The sequence below is a fragment of the Hemicordylus capensis genome, chromosome 1 (genome assembly GCF_027244095.1).
Source record: "Hemicordylus capensis ecotype Gifberg chromosome 1, rHemCap1.1.pri, whole genome shotgun sequence".
Taxonomy (NCBI): domain Eukaryota; kingdom Metazoa; phylum Chordata; class Lepidosauria; order Squamata; family Cordylidae; genus Hemicordylus; species Hemicordylus capensis.
In genome coordinates, this window is record NC_069657.1 from 295269393 (window position 1) to 295285414 (window position 16022).

Genomic DNA, 16022 nt, shown 5'->3' on the forward strand with positions numbered 1-16022 from the left:
CCTTATTGTTTAGCCTCTGCATGTGCGTAGTCTGTGCCAGGGCATCTGGGTGTCACGTGTATACGGAGTATTCATTTCAGTGCAATGTCAGAAAGGTCCTGGATATTCAAGGGGATTGAATCAGTTAACCAGCAGCATTAGAAAATATCCTACCTGTTATCTGTTCTGCAGGCACAGATGTCCTTATAAATGGAAAAATGAGCTTTGTAAATAAGTATACATCAGTCTTCTACACTTTGAATAGGGAATTCTGCCCATTGTTTTAATTAATGTTGTTGCCAGCTACCGAAATGTTGGGAGCACCTGCTGTGTGGTGGTGTTAATGTATTAATTTAAAAAACAAACAAAACCCCCCACTATTTTTTTTAAATTAAAATTTTAGGCTGACTTCCAGGATGTATCTCTTTTGTGTGTCCTTTTATCTACTCCTGACAATCTTGTGTGGATGGAAGTGTTAAGTTTTCTACTCCTAGTTCAGACCTGACAGAGCCCAGATTAACCCTTGGTGCCATATGCCGCATGTGCTTCCGCTGCCCATGTTTGAACTGGAAGAAGTGTGCTTCTGATTATGGCCAGAATTGGTTGTGATATCCAAATCAACTGATCTTGTTTTGTTTTAAACAGCTTGCTTGAAACAAAGATTGGAACCCACTTTTACCCCTTGCTTCAGATTGTGCTTTATTCTGCATATTTTGGTTAGACTAAGTCAGGACCTGTTGATTTGGATGTTACAACTGATCTTGACTTGTTCCTAATCACAATCAGAAGTAGAATCTTTCAATTTGCATGTGGGCAAGGAATAGTGGAATGTGTGCTCCCAAGGCTGAATGAAACATGAAGCCATGGTTTAATATTGGCTGCCTATAATGTCTGAACCTTCCTATTTTAAGTTACAGCAACTTTAAAATCTCTTGGGTAAACATTTTCAAATTCCTGTTAGAGCTCATTATTCTGGCAGTGTCACAAATTGATATATAGGGATAGAAAAGATTCATGCACACTTGGTAGAAAAGGCTAGGGGCCAGGAATGGGTGGGATGGATGGAGTTTTGTGTGGGTTTAAAAGCCTTGTATCTCCAGACAAATGTATTCTTTGTTCTCCCCCACCGCCCATTTGAATTCTGGTCTTATTTGATGTTTCCTAGGGCTGTGCAATCGTATTGGTCCAATAGTGATATCAGACTCGTATGCTTATTATTAGGCATTATTGGAAGGGTTTTGGATAGGATAGCAGTGAGCCCTGATAGTCAAAATTCAGATTAAAATCCCTACTGTCCTATGGGAAATTCTCCTATCTTCAAGACAGCTCCAGATCTGGATTTAAAGGACTGCATCCCCAAAATTGGGGATCATTGGGTGAGGGAAGAGCAACCCCTAGGAAGCATTCATTGGCCCAGTGGGCACTCTCTGAGTTGGTTATCTTGCCCTTGCCCCCGCCCCCACCCCCAGTTTCATGGGCACAGTGCTTGAAGTCCAGGTCTACAGCTGGCTTGGAGAGACTCTCTCCAAGCTGGATCCTCCAGGGGTGGTGTAACAAACATTTGCGTCTTATACTGCTGCTTGAAAGATTTAGAGCAAGCAATTAGCCTCAAATTTAGACTTCAGAGGCCTAGGAGCACTTCTGCTTCTTGTATAAGCAGCCTCCTAGCTCGGTGTAGTTTGCTTGTGTGTTCATGTCTTTCACCATGTCTTTATCATGGTAATAAATAACAAATTGGCAGGGGAGTTCATGGATAGCCATGTTATTTGTGAAGGCTGGGTCTTCATCCAGAAGCAGCAACCGGGTATAGACATGGTTTGGGCGGCCAGGGTACTTGCGAAGTAGCGGAAATATAAGCTTGGCCCGAATGTTTCCGTCAAAGGGGCAAAAGAGGAGTACATGTTCTGTGGTTTCTACCTCCCCAGCGTCACAGGGATAAAGTCTCTCTGCAAATGGGATCTTTCTGTATTTGCTTTCCAGTACAGCGTAGGGAAGGGCATGACAACAGGCGAGGGTATAAGCCCTTCTGTGGCTTGGGATTTCAGGCTGTGACAGGTATGCGGCAGGGGAGGCAGAGAATCTGAGCCTTTCCATGGACAGGAAGGATGGAACCCTGGCTAGGTCAGCCTGGCACTCAGTATCCGTTATCCTCTGTTCAATGACTGTTTTTGCCTGGTCATGGACACCTTAAACTTGACTCTGGTGTATAGTAATCTGGAAAGTGTTGAACTTTCAATTCTTGCTCATGAAAGATGGGTGTAGGGGTGTGTGCACCGTCACCGCCTCCATTTATTGTAGATCTATATCGTCCCTTGCTTGACAAAATGCCCACTGGAAGCAGCCTGCAACATTGAAATGAAGTTTATAACCAAAAAATATAAAATAAAATCAACCAGTAAGAAATAAACAGCAGGAGGAGGAAAATCATAAACATAAATTTATTTTAAAACCCTGCCAAAATAAGTTTTCAGTGCTGCTTAAAAGACAACTTTGAATCTTTTTTAGTGCTGGTCCAAAAGAGTCTACCCCAAGTTTTCAAGCTTGATCCTTCCTTAGGGCCACTATTTTTAGCGGTCGCTGGTTCTACAAAATGAGTAGCTAATGTTACCAAAAAAAAAAAAAAAAAGAGCTTATGTAGTTTGTATGTATGCTAAATATGGGCATAGCAACAATTGAACAAGGAGGGATGGATGTCCATGGGACCAGGTGGGGATGATGACTGGGTGACAGCTTGCTCTTTTTCCCCTTCACTTCATGCCTCTCTGAAGAAGGTGGGGGGTGGCAGGGCCCCATCTTCATTTTTTGTTGCAGGGTCCACTCCATGCTTGCTATGACCCTGATGCCAAAAGGACACATATTTTTCCTTTTACAAAAAACACCACCACAACATTTTCAGGGTTGCTCTGCTATAGTCTTTATTTCTAATATACATTTTTAAAAAGGGCTCAAATTTCCTCCAATTCAGTCTAGAATATATTAAACAGCAGCACATGAAACCCTCCTGAGAGGCAGTCTTCCTTTCCTCCTCCTAGAATCTTCAGTGGCATTCCTATACTCATTTTAAGTATGAGGTTGGTTCCAGTTGGCTTCCTACTTTGTGGTGGTGATGGGCTACATTCCCCCCCCCCCAACACTTCAAAATAGTCTTAGGGTAGTTCCTCCATTGTAGAAGATGTATATTGATAACTACTATTTTTATTGCAAAATGCAGCATTTTGCTTTGTGGTCATAGCTATTGAACTTCATGCCACCTTAGCAGTGGGTTTAATGCTGCAAAGTAGCAAGAGTGTTACACGAGGAGGGGGAAAGCATGGTCAAGAGGAGAGCAAAAGATGTTAAATGCAATGCCAATACAAATATGCTGTATTGTTCACTTTGGATTTCTCAAAAATCCTTAAATGATAGGTCTCGATGTAAATGCAAACTAGAGTTTAGCATTGGTTTTAGGAAGAAGAGTTGCCAGACAATACGTTACAAAATAGTCCTGCTTTTTGGAATCTGAGAATGCTTCGATAAAGGTTTTATTTGCCAGTACCCCTTAACTGGTACTTTCTCTTTTGCAGATATCCCTGAAATCCCTGAAAGCATCTCCTTCTGCAAATCATTACAGGTGGCAGACTTCAGTGGGAATCCCCTCACCAGGTAATCTTAATAAAATGTAATGAATTATTGTAGACATTCACTGTTCATAATTTACAAGTAGAGGCAAAGAGGATTTTGTAATAGTGTATTTTGACTTGTACCACTTTAATTATGAAATTTTCCCTGCCCACTTGTGCTGATAGACCAAGTACATAGGTATGTGAAATGGTTTTTGAAGACAAAACTGAAAGCAATAGGACTCTTTTTGGCAAACATCAATTTTAAAAATGGACATTTATGTGCTAGTTAATGGTAATTGCTTCTGGTGGCAATTGGTATTTGGTGTGTGTGCTACATAGTCCAAATATGCTTGCTTGCTTGTAAGAATGAGTCTGACCTATGAAAAATGCTGCTTTCGTTAGCCTACTTTCCTTAAGACAGGGATTCCCACTTCCCAACCAGTAGTACAGGTACCACTGGTAGTGCTTTGAAGGGTCCCAGGTCGTACTCAGCAAGGGCTCAGCTATATGCTGGATTGAGCTCCCTCTTCTTGTCCGCTGCCCCCATGTCTCCTCTGGAGTCATCCTTGGTTTCCACATCTGGTCCTGTATCTTTCTAACTAAGCCTGGCCAATTGCAAGCTCTGTCAGTGGTGTGCTCAGCCAACTTGCTATCAGTTGACTTGGCTGGCTGACTTGGAAGCAGTGGCCTGAAGCATTGAGGGGTGTGTGTGTGTGTGTGTGTGTGTGTGTGTGTGTGTGTGTGTATGTATGAGAGAGAGAGAGACCATTGCTTTCTTTCAAGGCTCCTTGTTCTTCCTTGTCCCTGTGTCATTCTCTGCCAGCCTCTTTCCTCCTTTTCTCTCATGCATGTGCTTGCCCCTGCTGCTGCCGCCGCCACCACCACCACGCTCTTTCAAAGCTCCTGCCTCTTCAAGGCTTTTTCATTCTTATGTCATTCTCTACCAACTTAAGGACATAAGAATAGCCTTGCTGAATCCAGCACAGTGGCCCACCAGATGCCTCTGGGAATCCCACAGGCAAGAGGCATGCCCTCTTGCTTGCTGTTGCTCCCCTGCGACTGGTATTGAGAGCATCCTGCCTCTGAAGTTGGACGTGGCCCATAGCCACCAAACTAGTAGCCAGTGATAGACCTGTCCTCCATGAATTTGTCCAAGCCCTCTTTAAAGCTACCCAAGCTAGTGGCCATCACCACATCCCATGGCAAAGAATTCCATATATTTAATTGTGTGCTTTCATTGATTATGCGCTGTCCTAGTTTCCTCCCCCTTGTTAATAGAGCTGCTCCGGAGTGCTTGGCTAGGACATTCCAACTATAGTTTTGGGTTACCGTGGGGAATCAGCTTGGGAGCGTTCTATTACAGAATAAATATTGAGAAAATCTTTGGTTTGGAAATGAGGAAGTATATGCAGTAGTTTAAAGATTAGTTTGAGGGGAAAGAGCTACAGTGCCTCCCTTTGAATTGTGGTTTGTTTTGTTCGTGAGATAGTGTTGTGGCAAGAAATGGGCAGGCAGGGGTGTGTGTGTGTGTGTGTGTTTGCACGTGTACACACACACACACACACACACACACACGTATGCATATATAAATAAAGAATTTCCTGGTGATTGCTGTGATGAGCTGCATGTTTGGCTTTGAGACTAACTTGTGCTTCACTCGCTGCTCTGGTCTGCTCTGCAATCTGCATTGCAATGTGTACTCAATCCTGCTCAGAGCTGGCTGGACGCTCCACACTCCCTGGCACAAAAGAACCAAGGGAAATGGGGACCACACTTTTCTCCTGCCAATTGTCTTCACTGATCCGCATCCCCCGCAAGAGGCTTGGCTGCTGTTTTAACTAAACATTTAGTGTATTTGTGTTTTGCTTTGAGCTCTAAATGAAATGCAAAATCCATTTTGTGCAGTGGGCTTGCACACGTACCAGTCTTCTCTCTAATTTTTTTCATTTGTGTGCGGAATGAGTTTTGTTCTGGGCAGCAGTATCAAGGCAGTGTGCGTGCACATACATTCAGAGTGGGACTTTCCTAATTCAACCTGAGCGGGATCTAAAATTAACTGCGTGGACATAAAAAAAACTTGTGAGTGCACGCACATGTGCATGCCTTAGAAGGAGCAGTGGTGTGCATGTATCCCTCTCTATAAACGTCAATGCCTGACTGACTTGAACCAAGTTTGGTACTATTGTAGGGACACGTCAACAGTGTAGTTCACAATGTCATCCACCCTGATTCAAAATGATAGATGCGTGAATGTTTGAGATGCAAGTGGGCTGACTAGTGAGCTGCCTAACCTATTTGAACCAAATCTGGTACAGTTGCAGTGAGTGACACATGCACACCTCAGTGGCATAGTTTGTGATGTCATCCGCCCCAATTCAAGATGGCGAATGCATGACTGTTTGAGGAGGTAGTTGGTAATTATCAATTAAGATTATAGTGAAAGGAAAGTAGGCAGATTAGTTCTTAACAGAAGTTTTTGTTAGTACGAGACATGCATCCTTCCTTCTGATCTCCTTCCTTTGTTATTATTGGATAGGCACTGCTCAAGTTGGTGGGAGAACTGTGTTAGGAAACTCTGTACCTTTTGGTCTTTCACCTGAGGCCATCCTCTCTGTGGGATTGGTCAGGGCCAAAGAACTTATGAAATGAAGGATCTGGGATATTGAGTTTCAGAATGACTTGTTGAGGACATCTAGGTCATTCTACCTGCTCAGTAGTGGGATGAGAACTCGCCCAGCAGATTATCTGTTCCTTTTTACCTACCCTGAACATAGATGGGCCTTCTCGAGGGCCTGTATGAATGCCCTCCCCTCAGAACTACTGGCTGACAGATATAGCAAAATTCCAGTTGAGCAGAGATACTGCCCCTGTAACTCTGAGGAGATCGAGTCAGTTGCACATGTGTTCCTGTGGTGTGTGTTTTATATAGGTCTTAGGCGAAGGTTAATTGACCCTGTTTTACATAACCTGCCAGGATGATCGGAAGAATTCTTGGCAAATATTGGTTAACAGATGCAAATCTGTCTATCACACACAGTTGTGAAATTCTGTTCTGCAGTACAAGTTCAACATGCTCTGCTTTCTAACGGTTAGATCCAGCGTACAGATGTTCTCAATATGCCTATGTTTAAATTTTACATTTGTTTTAGATGTTTTAATATTGTTCAAAGACCATAATAAAGATTGACTGACAGACATGCAGCCTCACAACTTATGTGGAACATTGGTTAGATCTGCTTATCCAGAAAAAGTTTGGGAAAGTGGAGTTATGAGCACCCCAACAACTATTATTGATTTGTGAGGCTGTTCAAATGTGGGATATTGTCTCTTAAAAAGCCAAGGTTTTTTTAAGTTTGCAGCATCTGGCTGCAACCTGATAGTTGTGTGATCCATACTAATGGGTAAGGAATCTTTTTTAAATGCTGAAGGAAAAATCATGAGTTCCTTAGAGCTGCTTCATGCACTTATATAGTACTTATGTGGTTTAAGTACTTATATAGTACTTAAATCAGAGATACTAGAATGCATGTACTTTTCAGAACTCTTAGAGAACTTGGTGGATGTACACTATTTTGTAGTAAAATACAAAGGTGTGTGTGTGGGATCAAACACCACTATTTTCAGTAAAATACAAAGGTGTGTGTGGCACTGTTCTCTCTAAGGTGTGCACACACGTGCGTGTTCACAAGTTTTTGGATGTCCGCTCAGTTCATCTTTGATCCCACTCAGGTTGAATCAGGAAGGCCGCACTCTTGAATACACGTGCACACACATTGCCTTGATACTGCCACCCAGAACAAAACTAATTCCACACAGAGATGAGAAAAATTAGGGGGACCACTGGTGTGTGGGATCAGTTAATTGCCCTTGCAGTGTATCAGATCTTAATAATATAGCAATTTAAATTTGCACATGCTCTTCAGAATGGATAACTGTCCCCTGCTAACTCAGCAAAGAGGCACCTTTTAAAAGTGGTGATTCCCTTTATTTAGCAGGGGAAGAGCAACTGGCCCTATCCACACCCAGCACAGCAACCCGCTGGTGGCTGTGGCTGGTGTTGCTTTTTTAGATTGTGAGCCCTTTGGGGACAAGGACCCTAGGGAACTTTTGCTGTAAAGTGGTGTATCAGTATTTGTTGTATATGAAGCCATTTTCTACTATTTATACACAGTTTTTGGACAAAATGTTGTCAAATCACTTTACATAGGGGTGGAAATGAGAAGATGGTTCTCAAGGGCTCGTAGTCTAAGGACTCACACTCGAAATAAACACAAGACATACTAGGGGTGTGCAAGCTCCAAGCTCTGAATGGAACACAAAATGTGCACTTGTTTGGTCTAGGACCGTAAATAAAACTTGACTTGACTTGACAAAATGTGCACCACATTCTGTTGGAACAACTGGTCAAGCAGGTTGTTACGATGGAACAACTCTGGTCCATTCCAAGCTCAGAACAGTCCCCGCATTTTTAGGGGTGTTCTGTTCTGAGCTCGGAACACTCAAAATGGCCTATTTCAAGGCGTAATGTTCCAACCTTGGAATATTGTGCATACCCCTAGTAGACACCAGCAACAACCACTGGAGGGATGATGTGCTGGGGTTGAATGGGACCATTTGCTCTCCCTCTGCCTAATAAAAAGAAAAGTCCCACTTTGAAATGGTGCCTCTTTGTCCAGTTAGCAGGGGCATATACTGGATATCTGTACTGGAGTGTAAAATTTGTAGTGAAAGGTGTTGGGTAGATGATTTGTTTGGCCTAATATGCTTGTGATATTCCAGTTTCTCAGCATTCTCCTATGCTGGTTTAAGCAGCATTATTCTGGCTTGTGCCAATTTAAGCTTCTGTAGTATTTGATCCTAACAACAAACTCTTCCTTCCTGTTTATTATAGAAGATACACTTAGGCAAGAACAGTCTGTTTAATTAGCCCTTAGACGAACATCCCTATGTAGAATCTGAGCAGTTAAAATCAAACATTATTAACAACAAAAGTTATTAGGTGATGCCTAAATCTGTGACAGGTTCTCATCCTTAATGAGTCGTCTCTGAGGATAGTATACACCCTTGTATGCAGGACCAAGGAAATATGCCTCTGTAGCTGATTAATGTTTTGGCTTGACTGGATTCAATTTAGTGTTTGTGGCTTTGCTCCAGTTTAATGAACTATTGATTTGCTTTTTAAACATGTGCTGTTTGGCACATTTCAGGCCAAGCTGCCTGGTAGTAAGAGAGGAGGGTTTTGTTTTCTTTTTTTCAACTTTAGAAAGGCAGTTAAGTAGAAAAAGTTCCCCCTTTACTTTTTTTTTTTTTTTGCTCAACTTGACAAGGAAAATTATACTTAAAAGCTGTAGTTAATACCAAACCAACTTGGTCAAACTTCTAATTTGTAGAAAACACTTGCTTTCTACAGTATTTTGTTAGATGTTGCCTTGGGACTGTACTGAAACAGCAAATTAATTTCGGCCTTCTGCAATGTTAACCATGTGGGGCTTCTCCATGGCAACATGCCATGGGAACAAACTCCTTCCTTTTTCTTGCACATTGCTGATTTGAACTTTCTTTCTATAGGTTGCCGGAAAGCTTTCCTGAATTGCAGAATCTAACGTGTCTTTCTGCAAATGATATCTCATTACAAGCATTACCTGAAAATATTGGAAAGTAAGTTACCTTTGAATAAAGAACTGTTTGATGTTTGAAACATGCAAGTGAACATATTGGTGTATAAACCTAAATACTTGCAAACGATGCATAGAAAACTCCTTTTGCAGGCTGTTGCAGGTATCTCTCTCAAGGTCATTGGGAGCTGGTGTGTGATCGTTGCCTTGAGTGAATTAATAAGTTCACATCTCACTTCAGCTAGCAATGTAAGCAAATTATTTCAGCCTCATTGCCTGTTATCTGTAATAGCACTAGATCATTGTAAAATGATCCCCAAGGTATGAGGACGGGTGCGTACACGAGAATAAATTTGGTGTAGGGAAAATGTCACATGTTAAACAGCCCTAAAAACTGAGTGTCTGCGTTTCACTTTTCAGTTTTCAATAAGAAAAAATTTAAATGTTGGGGGACAAAGAATGCATTACAAAGATTATTTTCTGTATTAAAAATGGTCATGTGCTTTTGACTGCATGTATACAAGTAGCAAGGTCTGATTCTAGCAGCTCCTCTTTACAGGACAGTGTTGTAATAGGGGACATGTATTTTAAGGGGATTTAAGGCAACCCCCCCCACCCCTCCTATATTAAAAATACCCCTGCTTGTGTGTGCAGAGCTCAACAGTGAGATAATAGTCAAAAATACTACTGTCGAGGCGTTTTGCAAGTGAAAGTTCTGGAGGGAAAGATGTCCTCCCTCTGCTTTGCGTTATTAGTCTCTTGATGATGATCTGTATAGTCACCAGAATGAAACAGTGGGAGAGTTTCCACTGGGTTTGATGATGATTCTCATTGCAACCTCTATATTTAACCTTAGGATGCAGAGGGCAGGGAGAGAAAGTGTTTTTTTCTTAACTTATTTTGTTCTTTAAAGGTGGCACTATGAAAGTTGATGGAGGAAAATGACCATTCAGTTCACTGACATAGCATCATTGGTGTCCATTGGCAAATGGCATAGCTGCTGAACAAGCAAGCAAATTATGTATTTATCTTCTCATCTCCAAGTTTTTTTGTTTTTTTTTAAAAACCCTCCCAGTTTATGTGGTCTTTCTACACAGTGCCTTCAAGATGGCTTGCCAAAAATGCACAATAAAAATATAATACAATGTTAAACAAAATGCCCTAAAACCATGACAGAATCACTACCCAACAAAGAAACCATGGCCAAACAAACACCACTGCTTCCTAAATCAGAAAACTGTTTCTGGTTTAGGGAGCAGTTTTAGCCCAAAAAATATTTTAGCCCCAAACTTCAGTGTTAAGAGAGATGATGCCTCCTGGTTTAGAGAACTTAAAAGCAGTCCACTGCCTCTGCAGCCCTGTTTTCTTTAGGTCATTTGAGTAATAACGCTGTGCACAGTGAACAAGATCAGATCCAACCAGACCTGACATGGATATTGTCAGGAGGGCCAACATTGCCACCCTCTCCCCCACAAAAATGGTTGGTTTGTCAGATCGTGTCAGGATTCCTGAAATAGTTCCAACATGCCGTTGGTGTTGGTAGGGTTGCATGCTGGAAATCGGGGCAGGGGATCAGGGCAACTTCCTATTGGGGACCCACTCGGCAAGAGGTTCTCCCATGGGGAGTTGGCCATTCACCCTGCTTCTAACTTCCAGCATGCAGCCCTGCTTTCAAATCAAGGACTCCTCTCCAACAGAGTTCTGCAGCAACAGGAAAAAATGTTTACAGAATTCCAGCTTTCAAGAGTCCCTCTTGTGATTGCAGAACTCATTCTGATAATGTCTGTCTGAGGGAACCTCGAGTCCAACATGCCTGTCAGACTGACACAACTGCAGAGTCCTGTTGAATAGACATTGTCAGATTCCTAGAAGGACCTCATGATGTCCTATTCAAGGTCTAGAATTTAATGGCTATGTATGAGCACCTCTGTTTGAAAGGCTTGGAAAGCTCCAGTTGAAACTGATCTGTCATTTTGAAAGTTGGCACCACCAGTTCTTTGGTGCTGATTGAGCATGCAGCACTGTCTGATGATTCAGTCTGCACTGTTTACTTGATGGCTCTTGAAATGCAACTTGAGAGATTCTATCTGTACGCCAGCTTCTGGCAAAATTATTGTAAGCAGCTAACTACCACAAAGGTGCTAACTTGCTAAATACATTTGGGTTTCCTTATGCTGACATGATGTAACAAGCCTAGAGGGCATTGCACATGAAGCCATGGTAGTCTCCATTAATATGTAAGGAAATCTGTTACTAATAAAATATATAAGATACTTAATCCTGACAAAAATAATCAATCCAGTTCCATATGAATATGTTAAAGTAATACAGGCATAAATGTGGAAGTTCCACTGACTTAGTATCTTCTGTCTTATTTCAAGAGCTATTGGTTTGTATAAAGAAGCAAGAAGGGCACCAAATGGCAGATGGGTGAGGGTTTCCATGTGGATTATTCTGGGAGAGTTTTTTATGTGATAAACTACTCATATTTTATATACTGCTTTTTAACCAAGGTTTTCAAAGCAGTTTACATGGGGCGGGGGACACACAAGATAGTTCCCTGTCCCCAAAGGGACAGGGAACTCTCTTAAGAACAATCTTAAACACCAGCAACAGTGACTGGAGGAATGCTATGCTGTGGATGGATAAAGCCCATCTTCCAGTGTTTGGGTCTTTTTGTTGTTGTTGCAGGCTAAGCCATATATTATTTAGGCTAGAAGCCTGGACTTGATACATACATGCATATATACATATTCTATAAATACAACATTCTTAAAATACAGCATATTTGAGAATAATATTGTGTTTGAGGTCTTGAGAGACTTAAAGGGCTGCTCAATACTGTATTAAGAAATGTTGAATGGAGTGCTTATTGAACAGGAAGTCATTAAGTAAAATTAGATTTTCTCCTTAGGTGGATGAGAGGGAACATGAAGTATTTCTCAAAACACAGCCTTCTGGTTTTGTTTCCTTTCTTCGTTTGAATGTTTTCTTTGATATACTACATTGCTGCTATGTCCACGCATAAGCTGAGGGGGTTTGATTCAAATGTGGGTAAAAATAACCCAACCCCCTGATCTTCAGGAAGTGGCTAAACTCCACTTGGCAACTTTGTATATCACTTGCTGCTGCTTGTACAATGGTATGAGTCAGCTCTCTGTGTGTGCAAGCACAACTAATTATGGTGGGCCAGAATTCAAGCATAAATAATTGTACAGTATATAATGTGCATTAAACACTAGTTGTATCTGCAAAGAAACATACAGTATTGGATGCTGAAAAGTGGAGAAATGGCAAGAAATTATATTTGAGGAGAGTGCACTCAATTTGAGGAGAGTGCACTCAATTTGAGTATATTTGAGTTCATGCACTCAAAATACATCATATATTTTCAAGTTTTATCATGTGAGCTGAAGAAATTGATACACTAAAATAGGTAGGACCCTTGACGCCCATTTAATATGCTGAAACTGTTTGTACTATCAAGTCTCCAAATGTTAACCTGTTAATGATTTATAAGATAAGATTCATTTGTGTGATGGCTTGTCCTGGATAGATGCCTGGAAATATGTCTTAAGTATTTATAGGAGAAGGAAATTAGTGATACAAATGATTAATCTTTTAAAGTTGTTAAATCCTACAACTGGTTTAAATTAAGAATTGGCTTCTTTCCAGGTCCTGAATTATTACTTAAATACATAATAGTTTTACTGAGTGATTAAAGATACTTCTCCTGTCCTCAGCTTCTTGTATCAGCCAAAAAGAACCTTCACCTACCTGATTTGGAATAAATAATTAAAGATATTTAGTGTCCATATAATATATAGGGGTTATGCTGATTTAACATTGGCTTAACTGACATACAAGGCTAGTTTAGTAAACTCCTGGATATTCTTTCTTTGTATGTAAAGATATTAAGTACGATAAGTTTTGGTGGAACAGAACCATAGAATTGATGGCTGTGTTAACGAGTTCAGAGGTGAAGTAGTAGGTAGTGGCTTTTTGTCTATTTCTTCCCTCCCTCCCTTTTATAACACCTTTTTGTAAAAGGTGGGACAGCTGTTCAAGCCGAATCTTTTAAGCAATTCTGAATAGCAATTCCTTTTGTATTTTGAACATGGTCCTGCCTTTTAGAGCATTATAAGTGAAAGTATTATTTCAGTGCTTGCAGTGGCCCTGAGGAATTTGCCACCTCATATGTTTTAGCCAACTAAACAAGTATCTATGGACAAAATTGCTGGCTTTTCAGTTCAAAACATACAAGACTAATAAGGAACAAGGGAGTCCCTAAGTGAGGTCGATCACTTTTAGCCTATAAAATAGCCTCAATCCAATATGATGACCTCATTTGAAATAAAGCTCTATCTAAAATGAAAGGAAGTACACAGGATTGAACCTTTGCTAGGTTGTACATTCATTTGTATCTTAAATCTAGTTTGAGTAAAATCGAACAGTACCATCCTGCAACAAAATTTGCCAGTTGAATGCCATCTATTTGGTTATAGCACAAACAGGTAGATCAATCTGGACCTAACTGCAAAAGACTTCAAGCATTCAGGCAATCCTGAAAACTATCGTGTATTGGCAAACTATGGTTTGAGTAAATGATGAACTAATTCATTAAGCTGCACACAAGGAACATGTGAGTGGTTTGTTCCCAATTCTCCAAATCATGATTTGGTTGCATTCAGCAGTATTCTGTTTTTTCTTTTTTGTTGACGTTGTCCTAAAGAGATGTCTACTCATCTCTTTACTTTTGGGAACATTTTTAGAATTCTGTTCCTGGTTGCAGCTCCACACTGTAATTGTTCTATGTATGTAGCCCTGGACTGTTTTGATTATGGTTACAAGGTTATCTTGTTGCTGACTCTATATCAGTACAATGGTGGTTTTAGTAAACTAACCCTTATTACACTTCAGACTTTTGTGTTATAGGTTTTCTTCCCCATTATATAGAGAATAATGAAAGTTAATCCCCAGACTTTATTATGATGGTAGAAATTAAGGAAAGATTAATTTCCTCATCAGGTACATGAATCATTAATGTACTGGGGTCACTTCTACCCATAAATCCCCTAAAATATAATCTTAATTGGATTAGTCAGAGTGCATCCATCTTCCAGTATTTCTTAATTATGCTATTGGGTTACATCATTTAGATCTAATATCAGATTTGATTGGAATAAACTGCTCTTGTGATGAGAAGCTAAAATATGATCAGCAATAGCAGGTATATATTAGGCCCAGGTAGAATGTTGATATGCAATTGTTCTTGGCATATGAGATACACTTCAGAGTTCCAGTTATTCTTTAGCTTTTAATATGTATCTGTTGTTAAATATCCAAATTTTACCCTATTTAACCACAGTTCTTATTTGAAGCCATTAGCTTAGTTCTCCTGCAAAGGGCATATTTTGGAATTTAATCCCCTCAGGCTTTAATTGGCCCATACTTCATGTGGAAAAGACATCTGGAATGTTGAGAGAAAACAATTGTAATTACTTCAGAAATTGCATCCTTCCCTGTTTTAGCTTGGCCTTGTTCTTGTATGGAATTGAAACTCTGCTAAAGCTTGGAAGTTTGTCTAGAAAATTTCCCTTTTTTCATCATAGGGCATTTATAGCATTTATAATGTTTATGTAATTAACATTATTTTTGAAATTTTGCCTTTTAAAAGGGATTATCTTGAACAGTAGACTTGTATATGCTACCATAGAATAGACAAATGTTGCTCTAAACTTTGTGGTATAAAGAAATATCATGTCTGGTCCTCTAATGGTTGTACTATCATAAGGCAGATCTGGATCAAGAACTCTCACTATGTCATAACGTGTACCAGTGTGTGGCAGACTGACCCAGTGTGTGTTGTGCCAGCAGAGCAGCCTGAATTGACACTACTGTGCTTTCAATAGATGACATCACTAGAAGTAGCATAGGGATGGCACATACCCAGCTGTTCAGCAGCCCTGAAATGTACAGAGGGTGGTGGGGTAGGGTCAGGATCGTAAAGGTATTGAACACCATACTGAGGCTTTCTTGGCTATCATGGGACCAACTATAATGGTGCCACCCTACATGTCTTTAATTAGTGCACTAAGAGATTATTTACTGGCAGTGAGACAGGGCATGGTGGTTCTAGATTGGTTCTTAACTATTTCATCTCTAAGGTATAGTGACAAGACTTCAAAGGGAAGCTCTGGTGTAAAATTGAGCTAGAATGTATTTGCAAATTGATTCTACTCATTTTGGAGTCATTAGAGACAAGGGATATCTTGTCCACTGCAGGATATCATTTAGATGCTAAACTAGCATAGCAAGCAAAAATGGTTTTTTTTATTGTAACTCTCATTTTAAGGTAAAGAGCTTTTGATTTTTAACTTAATGAATTCCTGAGAAGTAGCCCATGTTAGTCATTAAATCTATTTTAACGGTCTATTTGTTTCAGCAAATAGACACTTTTTAAAAATTGTGGCATAAGGTTTTGTGGACTAGAGCTCAATTCATTAGTAGTGTGAAGTACAGTATTACCTTTAGTTGGCAGATATCTATAAAGTAAATATACCTGCTTGTTAACAGCTTTAGATACTGCTCTGTTTTGAAACATTGGCTAGAAAAAGCAAGAATGCCTGGTTCAGACATAATGAGATCCTGCTTGTTCTAAGCCAGGATCAAAAATGGAATCTTTCCCCTGTCGTGTGTGAGAAGGGGAAGGGGAGTGCCTGTGCCTGAAGGTAGGACACTACGCAAAACCAGGATTCAATCCTAGTTCCATGTTATGTCTGAAATGGGCCACCGTAAAAGCTGTCAATAAATGCCGCAGCCTATG

At 40.4% G+C, this 16022-nt stretch overlaps 1 protein-coding gene across 7 annotated transcripts in view; it reads left to right on the forward strand.

The window, feature by feature from the left end:
• Positions 1–16022, forward strand: part of LRRC1 (leucine rich repeat containing 1) — a 150132-nt gene that overhangs the window by 43775 nt on the left and 90335 nt on the right. For all 7 annotated transcript variants that reach the window (XM_053286404.1, XM_053286400.1, XM_053286401.1 and 4 more), the window contains exons 3-4: positions 3543–3621; positions 9150–9239. In XM_053286404.1, coding sequence (XP_053142379.1) covers positions 3543–3621; positions 9150–9239 — 169 coding nt within the window. The remainder of the gene's footprint in view (positions 1–3542; positions 3622–9149; positions 9240–16022) is intronic.